Source organism: Panulirus ornatus, chromosome 20 (assembly GCF_036320965.1).
Source record: "Panulirus ornatus isolate Po-2019 chromosome 20, ASM3632096v1, whole genome shotgun sequence".
NCBI lineage: Eukaryota > Metazoa > Arthropoda > Malacostraca > Decapoda > Palinuridae > Panulirus > Panulirus ornatus.
Genome location: NC_092243.1, coordinates 42,896,029 through 42,910,691, shown reverse-complemented (window position 1 = coordinate 42,910,691; position 14,663 = coordinate 42,896,029). Strand labels below are relative to the sequence as shown.

At 46.2% G+C, this 14,663-nt stretch overlaps 1 protein-coding gene across 7 annotated transcripts in view; it reads right to left on the bottom strand.

Annotated features, from left to right (window-relative positions):
• Window positions 1-1,650: 1,650 nt before the first annotated feature.
• Window positions 1,651-14,663, bottom strand: part of LOC139755967 (uncharacterized) — a 100,527-nt gene continuing 87,514 nt past the window's right edge. For 2 of the 7 annotated variants that reach the window (XM_071674805.1, XM_071674808.1), the window contains exons 2-9: window positions 11,521-11,668; window positions 11,155-11,277; window positions 10,103-10,259; window positions 9,269-9,480; window positions 3,988-4,095; window positions 3,656-3,754; window positions 3,006-3,091; window positions 1,651-2,734 (exon numbers count right to left, since the gene is read on the bottom strand). In XM_071674805.1, the coding sequence (XP_071530906.1) occupies window positions 2,704-2,734; window positions 3,006-3,091; window positions 3,656-3,754; window positions 3,988-4,095; window positions 9,269-9,480; window positions 10,103-10,259; window positions 11,155-11,277; window positions 11,521-11,668 (964 nt within the window). In that variant the 3' untranslated portion in view covers window positions 1,651-2,703. The remainder of the gene's footprint in view (window positions 2,735-3,005; window positions 3,092-3,655; window positions 3,755-3,987; window positions 4,096-9,268; window positions 9,481-10,102; window positions 10,260-11,154; window positions 11,278-11,520; window positions 11,669-14,663) is intronic. The other 5 variants (XM_071674806.1, XM_071674809.1, XM_071674810.1 and 2 more) reach the window with 3 other exon arrangements.

Below are 14,663 nucleotides of genomic sequence, written 5' to 3'. Positions count from 1 at the left end.
AGTCAAGATAATTCATGAATTAAATACTTGTGGCTAAACATTTCATAAATAACTATGTGTATGCTAGTGACTAGCAGGAGGCATGAAGCTTCCTCGTGGCATACCTCTATACACACCTTCCCTCACTATAACACACACCTCACAACACTCTCACTCTGATCCAGTTTATTGAATTCAAAATTCATTTTTCATATAAAAATATAATACACTACAGATAGTTATATATATTCACTACTGTCTTATCAAGTAACAAATGTTTTATTACCAAAATATCTTTAGAACAAGTGAAACATTTTATGATGTAGAAACAGTGATTTACAAGTGGCGGAGGAAACAGGAGTGTGGCAGGTGGTAGAGGAAACAGGAGTGTGGCAGGTGGTGGAGGAAACAGGAGTGTGGTAAGTGGCAGAGGAAACAGGAGTGTGGCAGGTGGTGGAGGAAACAGGAGTGTGGCAGGTGGTGGAGGAAACAGGAGTGTGGCAGGTGGTAGAGGAAACAGGAGTGTGGCAGGTGGCGGAGGAAACAGGAGTGTGGCAGGTGGCGGAGGAAACAGGAGTGTGGCAGGTGGTGGAGGAAACAGGAGTGTGGTAGGTGGTGGAGGAAACAGGAGTGTGGCAGGTGGGGGAGGAAACAGGAGTGTGGCAGGTGGTGAAGGAAACAGGAGTGTGGTAGGTGGCAGAGGAAACAGGAGTGTGGCAGGTGGTGGAGGAAACAGGAGTGTGGCAGGAGGTGGAGGAAACAGGAGTGTGGCAGGTGGTGGAGGAAACAGGAGTGTGGCAGGTGGTGGAGGAAACAGGAGTGTGGCAGGTGGTGGAGGAAACAGTAGTGTGGCAGGTGGCGGAGGAAACAGGAGTGTGGCAGGTGGTGGAGGAAACAGGAGTGTGGCAGGTGGCGGAGGAAACAGGAGTGTGGCAGGTGGTGGAGGAAACAGGAGTGTGGTAGGTGGTGGAGGAAACAGGAGTGTGGCAGGTGGTGGAGGAAACAGGAGTGTGGCAGGTGGTGGAGGAAACAGGAGTGTGGTAGGTGGTGGAGGAAACAGAAGTGTGGCAGGTGGTGGAGGAAACAGGAGTGTGGTAGGTGGTGGAGGAAACAAGTGTGGCAGGTGGTGAAGGAAACAGAAGTGTGGCAGGTGGTGGAGGAAACAGGAGTGTGGCAGGTGGTGGAGGAAACAGGAGTGTGGCAGGTGGTAGAGGAAACAGGAGTGTGGCAGGCGGTGGAGGAAACAGGAGTGTGGCAGGTGGTGGAGGAAACAGGAGTGTGGCAGGTGGTGGAGGAAACAGGAGTGTGGCAGGTGGTGGAGGAAACAGAAGTGTGGTCCAGGTTTCAGGCAGATACTGGAGGAAACAGGAGAGGTACAGGCTCCTGCCTGAGCTTGGCTCAGCAAAATGCCATATAAAAATGTCCAGTGGTTGGTTCCCCTCTGCCAGGATCATGACCCAGCTGCTGGGGTCGACGGAGACAGACCAAAGGAGGAATTGTTTTGGACTGAATGAGAAAAAGAAAAAAAAATACCCTACAATTTCCACAGTTAAAAATGAATAAACTTTACAACGTTCCTGCTATCAAAGCAGGTGTGTTCTGGACTTAACATAACTTATTACCTAATCCATCACAGTTGTAAGGAATATGATACTGCAATACATAATCCATATTTGAATTTTAATAAATACTTATTCTCAGAGTGGAGCATAGTCATATCTCCCTGGGTCTGGTGTACAAGATATATATACATAATCTCACTGGTTACCATTTGGGCAGGGACCTTCCCTTGAGGCACCCCTTAGTGTCTAACGCTGTATATATGTTTCTTAAGCGTTTCAGAAGTTGTAGCTCATAGACTCTGGCAAGCCCAGGTGTGGCCAGAGAGGTGAGACTGGGAGGCCTGGATGTTCACCCACACGGAGGTCTGGAAATGCGAGTCAAGTCCTCAGACATCTGGAAAGTGGACAGTGACATATGTTGGGTGAACAGGCGTAGCTCCAGGCGGTCGTAATACCTGGCAAGCCATGCAGGACGCATCCACCTCACAACGTACGTGCACCGGGCGACACGACACCAAGACAGGTACACACACACACACACACACACAGGGACACCGAACAAGCAACAGCAGCAGCAAAGAGCCTCTCTGTCTTATTACAGAGGGTCGAGCAAGGGTCCAGAAAATCTCGAAGTCAAGGCAACTCTTAAACTCGGCCGATGAATCAGTGTTGTTGTATAAAGTTCCATTCGTATGGGACAAACACCAAGAGATGAATATATCGAACCAGCTTCCAAAAGTCTGTACATTCTCAGCAAGAAGAGTATGACGGCAGACATACTACGTAAGATACAAGACACAGAGTCAACATCACAACCTGGCATGACCGTATATACTACAGGTAAAAGCATGAAGGAAGATGGAACATATGGAAGTAATCACTGAGTTAACCCTGTTATTGGAATGTTGCAGGTGAGGATTAGTTGTGGGTCAGGTGAAACTGCGGCCAGTAACAGGAGTCAGGGGTTGGCTACAAGCTACAAGTTCAACCCATCACCGTACAACCCATACTACTAAAGCACCTGAGACAAGAATCTGTTGGCAGTCCAATTTTCTCGTCACCAGGGAAAGTGAACACTGACAGAACAATGAAGCGATATTGTGTCAGTTGTGGGTGGGTTTGTGAGTTGGTGCCCGTATCAGTGACTCAGGGTTAGAAGCTGTTAGCAGCAATTTACTGGAGGATCCACACACCTATAGGGACGAGACAAGATGCTTGGGTTAGACAAAAAAGCTTGTGGTCGACTCAACTATCGGTAATACAGGAAGTAAAGACTTGCACATACTAGGGAAAGTCAGTTTGTAAACAAAGTCCATAAACAACAAAATGAAAAGTTTCACATAAGCTAGTCATTATAAACTTACTTTATATCAGCAATTTACTCTATTATCACTACTTTATATAAGCAATTTACTCTACCATCACCAAGAACAAGACCCTAATGAATCATGACAGATGACTGACCTGCAGGAGGTGGTGTTGAAGACCCTGCCCGTCGTGCACTCCGACACGCCATTACACACGCAGGCGCAGTCCCTCTCATTCCACACCTGGACAACAACAGTACAGGTCAACATGGTGCCAGAATAAACGACCTTGATTAAATATCCAGGACAGTGTCAGTGGTATGGGTACGAATATGTCAATCACTACGAATGATATAAAGTATGTAACTAGTGGGTAAGGGTGGAAGAACACATCTGGGACAACTATAACGCTTTATTCACACGTTTCGGTTCCGTGAACCATCTCCAAGGAATGGACGACAGACTAGACAAATGTTCGAGGCAGCTTACATCGCCAGAGAGGAGACGACGAATCACTGAAATTATTCTTTACGGCGTCCTGAGGGTCGACCTGAGGTGCACATATGTAGCTGCGTTCTACTCTGTTGTCCGTTGCCTGAAGATGATTCACTGAACCGAAACATAGGAATTAAGTGTTCTGGTAGTCTCAAGTGTCTTCTTCCACCTACTCATCTGTGTTTACAGTTCACTAATGATAAACTAACTACAAATTGCTCAGAATCCATGACAATAACAACAGCGCACGGGGAAATGATTCATAGATGTACAGATAATTTTCACTTGAGTTCCAGGATGAACGAGACTGACCTTGCCAGGAGGGCAACTCTTGGAAATATTCGCAGGGCAGTAGCAGGTGCAGGCATGTTCGCTGTACACCTGGCTGCTGGAGCAGTCCTGTGGCTGGACCTGGGGCAGTCAGTCATGGTCAGTCTATACTAACATCACTGAACCATAAAATGTTCATGAATCCTATGCGATTATTTAGTCATTAGTAATTTCAAAGTTAACAGAAGTTATGTTTTTTCATGAAGCAGTTTATGTTACACCTAAACTTGCTCTGTCTGATGTAATATTAGGTATAAATATATCACATGGCAATACATTTCTTACACAATATGAACTGATAAATGTTAACTTACCTTACACTCACAACTACAATTCTTGTGTTCTTGCACGATGACGGTTCGAAGTGCCTGACTGTCAGCGAACCTCTTCCCTCTGAACTCGTTGCTCGTCAGGGCCATCACCTGTCGAGGGGAAAAAACCAACTCTGTACTCCGTCGTCGACAGATACAATAAACTGAAGGTATCTGTATGATAACAGACGCAAACAGTGAAAACTGTGCTTCATTGATTACTGTAGCGCTCCATTACTCTGAGCACAAAAATGAGGCCTGTGAAAAGACAGATTCGAAGCCGGGACATTCTCAAACCATTCTTCCACCTTACCCTTCAGCTTTGCCTCAAAGCCAGATCATCCAGGCTCCCATCGACAAACATACTACCTGTCTCTTCCTTTCATCGTGGTCACACACACACACACACACACACACACACACACACACACACACACACACATACCTACACACACACACACACACACACACACACACACATACTACACACACACACACACACACACATACATACACACATACACACACATAACCCCTATCCCTGGGGATAGGGGTGAAATGATACTACCCAAGTATTCCCCGCGTGTCTTAGAAGGTGACTAAAGGGGGCGGGAGCGGGGAGCTGGAAACCCTCCCCTTCTTGTATTTTAATTTCTAAAGGGGAAAACAGAAGGAGTCAAGCAGGGAGTGCTCATCCTCCTCGAAGGCTCACACTGAGGTGTCTGAATGTGTGGATGTAACCAAGACGAGAAGAAAGGAAAGGTAGGTAGTATGTTTAAGGAAAGAAACTTGGATGTTCTGACTATGAGTGAAATGAAGCTCAAGGGTGAAGGGAAAGAGTGGTTTGGAAGAGTCTTGAGAGTAAAGTCAAGGGTTGGTGAGAGGACAAGAGCTAAGGAAGGAGTAGCACTAATCCTAAAGCAGGAGTTGTGGGAGTGTGTGATAAAATGAAAGTTAATTCTAGATTGATGCGGATATAATTGAAAGTGGATGGAGAGAGATGGGTGATTATTGGTGCTTATGCACCTGGTCATGAGATGAAAGATCATGAGAGGCAAGTGCTTTGGGAGCAGCTGAGTGAGTGCGTCAACAGCTTTGGTGCAAGAGACCGGGTATTAGTGATGGGTGACTTAAATGCGAAGGTGAGTAATGTGGCAGTTGAGGGTATAACTGGTGTACATGGGGTATTCAGTATTGTGAATGGATATTGTGAAGAGCTTGTGGATATGTGTGCTGAAAAAACATTGGTGATTGAGAATACCTGGTTTAAAAAGAGATATACATAAGTATGCGTATGTGAGTAGGAGAAATGGTCAAAGGGCATTATCAGATTACGTGTTATTTCATAGGCGTGTTAAAGAGAAACTTTTGGGTGTTAATTTGCTGAGAAAGGCAGCTGGTAGGGTGTCTGATTGCTATCTTGTGGAGGCAAAGGTGAAGATTTGTGGAGGTTTTCAAAAGAGAAGAGAAAATGTTGGGAGCAGAGAGTGAGGAAATATGTGGGAAATTCTTAGATGGATTTGTATGTAGCATTTATGGATCTGGAGAAGGTATATGAAAGGAGAGATGGTCTGAGGAAGGTCTTAAGATGTATATACTATGGGAGGTAAGCTGCTAGAAGCGGTGAAGAGATTTTATTTAGGATGTAAGGCATGTGTACGAGTAGGAAGAGAGGAGAGTGATTGGTTCCCAGTGAAGGTCGGCCTATCGCAGGGGTGTCTGATGTCCCCATGGTTGTTCACTACGTTTACGAATGGGGTGGTTAGGGAGGTTAATGCAAAAGTTTTGAAGAGACAGGCGAGTATGCAGTCTGTTTGGGATGAGAGGGTCTAGGAGGTGAGTCGATTATTGTTCTTCGATGATGCGGCACCGGTGGCTGATTCGAGTGTTAAACTGCAAAAGTTGGGGACTGAGTTTGGAAAAGTGTGTGAAAGGAGAAACTGAGAGCAAATGTGAATAAGAATAAGGTTATTACATCAGCAGGGTTGAAGGACAAACTAGTTGGGATGCAAGTCTGATTGGAGAAAAACTGGAGGAAGTGAAGTGTTTTAGATATCTGGGAGTGGACTTAGCAGCGAATGAAACCATGGTAGCGAAAGTGAGTCACAGGGTGGGGGGAAGAGGCGAAGGTTTTGGGAGCGATGAAGAATGTAGGGAAAGAGAGAACGTTATCTCAGAAAGCAAAAATGGGTAAGTTTAAAGGAATAGTGGTTCCAACAATGTTATATGGTTGCAAGGCATGGGCTATAGATAAGGTTGTCTGGAGGAAGGTGGATGTGTTGGAAATGAAACGTGTGAGGGAAATATGTGGTGTGAGGTGGTTTGATCGAGTAAGTAACGAAAGGGTAAGAGAGATATGTGGTGATAAAAAGAGTGTGGTTGAGAGAGCAGAAGAGGGTGTGTTGAAATGGTTTGGACATATGGAGATAATGAGTGAGGAAAGGTTGATAAAGAGGATATGTGTGTCAGAGGTGGAGGGAACAATGAGAAGCAGAAGACCAAAATGGAGGTGGAAGGATGGAGTGGAAAAGATTTTGAGTGATCGGGGCCTGAACATACAGGAGGGTGAGGCGTGCAAGAAATAGTGAATTGGAACGATGTGGTATATCAGGGTCGACGCGCTGTCAATGGACTGAACCTGGGCGTGTGCAGCGTCGGAGGTAAACCATGGAATGATCTGTGAGTCCTGAATGTGTATAGGGAGCTGTGGTTTTGGTGCATTACACATGACAGCTGGACAGTGGATGTGAGCGGATGTGGCGCTGACATAAGGGAGCGTGGTAACACTGGTGCTAACACAAGGGAGCGTGGTAACACTGGTGCTAACACAAGGGAGCGTGGTAACACTGGTGCTGACACAAGGGAGCGTGGTAACACTGGTACTGACACAAGGGAGCGTGGTAACACTGGTGCTGACATAAGGGAGCGTAGTAACACTGGTGCTAACACAAGGGAGCGTGGTAACACTGGTGCTGATACAAGGGAGCGTGGTAACACTAGTGCTGACACAAACAGAGCGTGATAATACTGACGCTGACACAAGGGATTATGGGAGCACTGGAGCTGATACAAGGGAGCGTGGTAACACTGGTGCTGACACAAGGGAGCGTGGTAACACGGGTGCTGACACAAGAGGGCATGGTAACACTGGTGCTGACACAATGGATCGTGGTAACACTAGCGCTAACTCAAACACAGCGTGGTAACACTGGTGCTGACACAAGGGAGCATGGTAACACTGGTACTGACACAAGGGAGCGAGGTAACACTGGTGCTGACACAAGGGAGCGTGGTAACACTGGTGGTGAAACAAGGGAGCGTGGTAACACTGGTGCTGACACAAGGGAGCGTGGTAACACTGGTACTGAAACAAGGGAGCGAGGTAACACTGGTGCTGACATAAGGGAGCGTGGTAACACTGGTGCTGAAACAAGGGAGCGTGGTAACACTGGTGCTGACATAAAGGAGCGTGGTAACAATGGTGCTGATACAAGAGAGCATCGTAACGCTGGTATTGACACAAAGGAGCATGGTGTTGACTCAAGGGAACGTGGTAACACTGGTGCTAATAATGGGAAAACATAGCAACACTAGTGCTAACACAAGGGGAACATAGGAACACCAGTGTTAACGCAAGGGGAGCAGCAACACTAGTGCTAACAAAGGGAACATAGCAACACTAGTGTTAACACAAGGGGAACATAGCAACACTAGTGCTAACACAAAGGGAACATAGCAACACTAGTACTGACACAAGGGGAACATAGCAACACTAGTGCTAACACAAGGGGAATATGACAACACTAGTACTGACACAAGGGGAACATAGCAACACTAGTGCTAACACAAAGGGAACATAGCAACACTAGTGCTAACAAAAAGGGGAACAGCAACACTAATGTTAACACAAGGGGAACATAGCAACACTAGCGCTAACACAAGGGGAACATAGCAACACTAGTGCTAACACAAGGGAACATAGCAACACTAGTGCTAACACAAGGGGAACATAGCAACACTAGTGCTAAAACAAGGGGAACATAGCAACACTAGTGTTAACAAAAGGGGAACATAGCAACACTAGTGCTAACACAAGGGGAACATAGCAACACTAGTGCTAACACAAGGGGAACATAGCAACACTAACGTTAACACAAGGGGAACATCGCAACACTAGTGCTAACACAAGGGGAACAGCAACACTAGTGCTAACACAAGGGGAACATAGCAACACTAGTGCTAACACAAGGGGAACATAGCAACACTAGTGCTAACACAAGGGGAATATGACAACACTAGTACTGACACAAGGGGAACATAGCAACACTAGTGCTAACACAAAGGGAACATAGCAACACTAGTGCTAACAAAAAGGGGAACAGCAACACTAATGTTAACACAAGGGGAACATAGCAACACTAGCGCTAACACAAGGGGAACATAGCAACACTAGTGCTAACACAAGGGAACATAGCAACACTAGTGCTAACACAAGGGGAACATAGCAACACTAGTGCTAAAACAAGGGGAACATAGCAACACTAGTGTTAACAAAAGGGGAACATAGCAACACTAGTGCTAACACAAGGGGAACATAGCAACACTAGTGCTAACACAAGGGGAACATAGCAACACTAACGTTAACACAAGGGGAACATCGCAACACTAGTGCTAACACAAGGGGAACAGCAACACTAGTGCTAACACAAGGGGAACATAGCAACACTAGTGCTAACACAAGGGGAACATAGCAACACTAGTGTTAACACAAGGTGAACATAGCAACACTAGTGCTAACACAAGGGGAACATAGCAACACTAGTGCTAACACAAGGGGAACATAGCAACACTATTGTTAACACAAGGGGAACATCGCAACACTAGTGCTAACACAAGGGGAACATAGCAACACTAGTGCTAACACAAGAACACAGCAACACCAGTGTTAACACAAGGGGAACATAGCAACACTAGCGCTAACACAAGGGGAACACAGCAACACTAGTGCTAACATAAGTGGAACATGGTAACACTGCCGTTGACACAAAGGAAAATTTGTAACACTGGTGCCAACTCAAGGAAGAATGGTAACACTGGTGGTAACAAAGGAGAACATGGTAACACTGGTGCTGACTCAAGAGAAAATAACACTAGTGCTAACACTAGGGAAACATGGTAACACTAGTGCCAATACGAGAGGTACATAGTAACACTAGTGCTAAGAATGGTAACACTGAACTGTCAGAGGGGAGGCAGGTAACGAGGCTTGGACCATCAACATTACCTTGAATTTCTTATTCTTGACTTTTGTTGGTCGACACTGGAGTGAAGTCGCTTGGCAACAACCGCTGCACCGCCGGATGTACACACACGAGGGCAACAGTGTTACCCGGTGTGGCTCATCGTTTGGCAGCTCCACCACAGCTTTCTTCGGGCTGCAGGAAATGTTCTTGTTCTTCCTGAGTTTCCTAAACTTCCTCCAGTCTTTGTCAGAAACTGCACAAGAGGAGAATGAACGCACTGATAAACATAGCTGAGGTCTGATCGTGTCATTTTTTTTTCACAATATTCCATCTAGTCTAACAGTCAACAAAAGAAACGAATATTGACGATAAAAATGTGTATTTAGTAAGGTGAATACAGAACCACAGAAAACTAATCTCTCATATCTACGGCAATGTGTCTTATTTCAGAATCTTTTATTATCAATATATATATATATATATATATATATATATATATATATATATATATATATATATATATATATATATATATATAATCATGAACGTCACATACATCCTTTGAGAACCTTACCATGACCTGTTATCAGGCCATGGTGTGGGTGTCACTGTATGAAGCCACACCAGTGAGTTTGGAGGGGGAAAAGTTCTGAGTATTAAACGCAAAGTACTTTTGCCAAGGCTCCACCCAGTACATGGGCCGTCATCATCTGAGCGGAACGTTAAATGCAAAATGGTGGGGACCCAACAGGGAGACCAGAGGTCGACAAGCGGACGGACAGTCTTCGTACTTAGGAAGACTTGAAAGATCGGTCATTGATTTATTTACTACTACAACTACCTGTGGACACTACGTGCAGTGACACGCAACTTACGGTCCGAAGTGTTCTTGTGATTCGTACGGTTTGAACTTTTGCGACGGTATCTGATCAACGTACTTTCTGAACTAACTGAAGGGGTGGCCACTGGTTTGCTGCTGCGTCCTCCGCATCGCCTGCTCCACCAGATCTCGGCCTGTTTGTCTGTTTCCTCCTGCAAGTAAAAGTAGAGCAAGGGACGTTAGTAGTGGGGAATATCAGATGAGTACATGATATGCAAGATGACGGAGTTGCGAAGTAATGGACTAAGCGAAAGTATCAGCCAACATAACAAATATGATAAATCACTAACATACAGGAATGACTCTAGACGAGAGACCCAGTCTACTTCGGGGGGGATGATCTTTGAACATGGGGTAAGGAAATGGATAGAAAAATGAAAACAAACCTATTATATATGAAGAGGATAAGGATACTACAATATGTTACAAAATACTTTCGTTACTCCAAAATAAGCGTTTTTTTTCATGTACAATTTTCTTTATCGTCATGAGTCTTTCAGGGTAAACTATTTCCCCCTGACTCAGGACACTCACATTATCATCATTATTCAAAGTAAGTCTTTAATTAGGTATTCCAGTATCATTAACTGCATCAACGTTTTGCTTCTGTAAACATGCAACACCATAAACAGGGCTATTGTATCTACAATCCTGCAGTACAACAACGTGAGCAAGTTTGTACAAACCTGCAGCACATCAGCATGGGCTATTGTATTTACGGGTCTATAGCACAACAATCAGAGCTATCTTTTCTCCAGGTCTGAGGTACAACAAACAAAACTTTTGTTATCACTGAGCTGCAGCACGACAACCTGTTACTGTTTGTACGGACCTATAGCAAAATAACCTGGGATAATGTTTCTATAGGCCTGCAGCACGACAACCTGGACTACCGTGTCTGCAGGCCTGCAGCACGACAATCTAGACTACTGTGTCTGCAGGCCTGCAGCACGACAACCAGGACTACCATGTCTCCAGGACTGCAGCACGACAATCTGGACTACAGAACATTAGAAATACTGTGTATGAAGGAAAATGAGGATGTACCTTGCCTATGATGATCTCCTGCAGGGTCTTGGAGAAACATATCCTCTCGTCCTGCACATACTTCATGATGAACTCCCTCAGGTCGGTGGTCTGGCTCATGTTCCTCGCCAGGGCCAGGTCGAACTACGGCGAGAAATACCAGTGAGCGACAGTGGCCACACGGTTACATACAACTTTTCACACAACAAAACATTATGCTGAGAATTTCCTTGAAGTCAGTATATACATATTGGAAAAGAAGACTACACATTATAGAGATTATTCATAGGCTGAAGAAAGTCATCCTCAATGGCAGCCAGAGTCGGAGCTTGCCTATAACTCCATGTATGGAGCTTAGTGCTAGTACTTGCAGGTTCTGGTACTGACCGCTTGTTCCCTTATGGTCCTTGGGACGACGGGATAGACGTCGTTGCTCGAGTGCTGGTGGCTGGTATTGCTCTGGTCTTCGTTGAAGCGCTTGGGGACTGCTTGAACGTTGGCTACCAAGGTCACCAGAAGCCCCACGCTCCACCATCTTGGAAAACAAAGATACAGAGGCACAGCTTACTTCCCAGGGTCACTCTCATACAATGAACTAAATGGTTTTATGATTACCCTCCATATGTTAATAATACTTAGTTACACAATTTTTGTCACACAATCTTTTAACGTTACCCCCCTCCCACACTGCTCATCTTACTTGTTTCTCCGTGACTGTACCATCACAATTTAGCGGGGTCGCACGGCTGTAGAATTAGGAGAGCAGTAGGCGAAACGAAGGAAAAAGTTTGGGGAGTCAAGGTGCTCGAGGCGTGCAACAGGTATGCTGTTGTTGGAATATGCAGACACCACGTTTGAAGCGAAATCATAAAAGAAGATTACAGTTGGATATGAAAAAGGGGCTAGTGAGAATATAATTAGACAATTGAGTCTAAGAGAGAAGTGAGATACTAGGGGAAGTACTAGACAGATGGCGTTCAAAAAAGAAAAGAGAGGTAACTAGAGACACCACAAAAGTTGGTATAGTGAACAGGAAAAGAGGAAGGTTTAACAGAGTGGGAAAGGTCGAGGGGAGGGTCGGTACTACTACCATCTGAGCCCTCCCTCTCTCACTGGGTGTCGAGTCGGGCAGAAACCAACCCGGTAGATTCTTAGCACCCATGGTGTTGGGGACTAGGGGCCATAAGTTTGTTGAACTTTATCATGATGATATTCATAAACGACCATGCAGAGACAGATGGTAAGAGAACTTGTGTGAAGAAATGAATGAGGTTTGGGTATGTGTATGGTGCTTGTAAGAAGAAAATGGCAGGACTAGCCCGGCAGTGCCGTTTTGATTGAAGAGAAGGTGAGACCAGCAATCCTAACATGGCGGATGTAAGATGGTTCCGGGCACCACTGTAACGCTCCTCAGTCAGGACGGTAGTACAACCCTGGGCGGCTGCCGTCACCAACCTAATGGGTTGCTGCTCCACGGGCAGAGGGGACAGATGATCCTCCAGTTACTGGGAGGGGTCAGTACGCCACCACCACCTGAGCCCTCCCTCTCACTGGTGGCAGCAGACACACAATAAGGTGTAGTCAGATGAGAATACCTTACACATGCAGGAGTCGTGGGAGGGGCGAGTACTCTACTACCTGGGCCCTCCCTCTCACTGGCAGCAGAGTCGCTATATATCACACTGACACACCAGCCTGGCCACGACCACAGTGGGTCACCAGCCTTACCATAACTACACTGACAAACCAGCCTAGCAATGGTTACACTGACACACCAACCTAGGCACGATTACATCGACACATCAACCTGGCCAAACTTAAGCTGATACACTAGCCTGGCATTGGTTACACTAACTCACCAGCCTAGCTACAACTACACTGATACACCAGCCTGGCATTGGTTACACTAACTCACCAGCCTAGCTACAACTACACTGATACACCAGCCTGGCCATGGTTACCCTGACTCAATAGCGTGGCCACAACTACACCGACTCACTAACCTGGCGTTAGCTATAATGACTCACCAGGCTAACCACAACTACACTGACACACCAACCCAGCCATTGTTACGCTGACTCGCTAGCCTGGCCACAACACTGACACACGAGCCTGGTCATGGTTAAAATGACTCTTCAGTCTGGCCATAGCTATATTAACATCAACCTGGCCATGGTCACACTGACTCACCAGCCTGGCCATGGTTACACTGGCATACAAGCTAGGCCATGATTACACTGACTCACTAACCTGGCCATGGTTACACTGGCTCACAAGCCAGGCCATGATTACACTGGCTCACAAGCCTGGACATGGTTACACAGGCTCACAAGCCTGGCCATGATTACACTGGCTCACAAGCCTGGACATGGTTACACTGGCTCACAAGCCTGGACATGGTTACACTGGCTCACAAGCCTGGACATGGTTACACTGGCTCACAAGCCTGGCCATGATTACACTGGCTCACAAACTTGGACATGGTTACACTGGCTCACAAGCCAGGCCATGATTACACTGGCTCACAAGCTAGGCCATGATTACACTGGCTCACAAGCCTGAACATGGTTACACTGGCTCACAAGCCTGGACATGGTTACACTGGCTCACAAGCCTGGACATGGTTACACTGGCTCACAAGCCTGGACATGGTTGCACTGGCTCACAAGCCAGGCCATGTTGACACTCACTCACAAGCCAGGTCATGATTACACTGGCTCACAAGCCAGGCCATGATTACACTCACAAGCCAGGCCATGATTACACTGGTTCACAAGCCTGGACATGGTTACACTGACTCACAAGCCTGGCCATGATTACACTGGTTCACAAGCCTGGACATGGTTACACTGACTCACAAGCCTGACCAAGATTATAACGACACATCAACCTGGTTACGATGATTCCGACATACGAGCCAAGCTTGAGTTACACTGACAAACCAGCATTTCCACAATTTCACTGACATGTCAGCCTGAACATGGTTACACTTACTCACCAGCCTAAGCAAGGTTATACTAACACTCCAGCATGGCTATGACTACAATGACGCACATGCCTGGCTACGATTACACTGAGCCATCAGTCCGGCTACGATTATACTGAGTCAACAGCCTGGCCACGATTACTTGACTCACCAACCTCACCATGTCTACACCGACTTAACAACCAGGTTACGGTTATAATGATCATATCCTGGCCACAGTTACAGTGACACACCAGCCTGGCCACAATTACAATGACACACCATCCTGGCCATGGTTACACCTAGTCCCCAGCCTGACCACGGTTACACTGACGCACCATCCTGGCCATGAATGTACTGACTCACCAACGTGGTCATGGTTACACTGACACAACAATTTGGTCTTCTTTTCACAAACACAGAAGCCTGACCATGGTTACACTGACACACCACCCTGGTCATGGTTACACTGACACACCACCCTGGTCATGGTTACACTGACACACCACCCTGGTCATGGTTACACTGACACACCACCCTGGTCATGGTTACACTGACACACCAT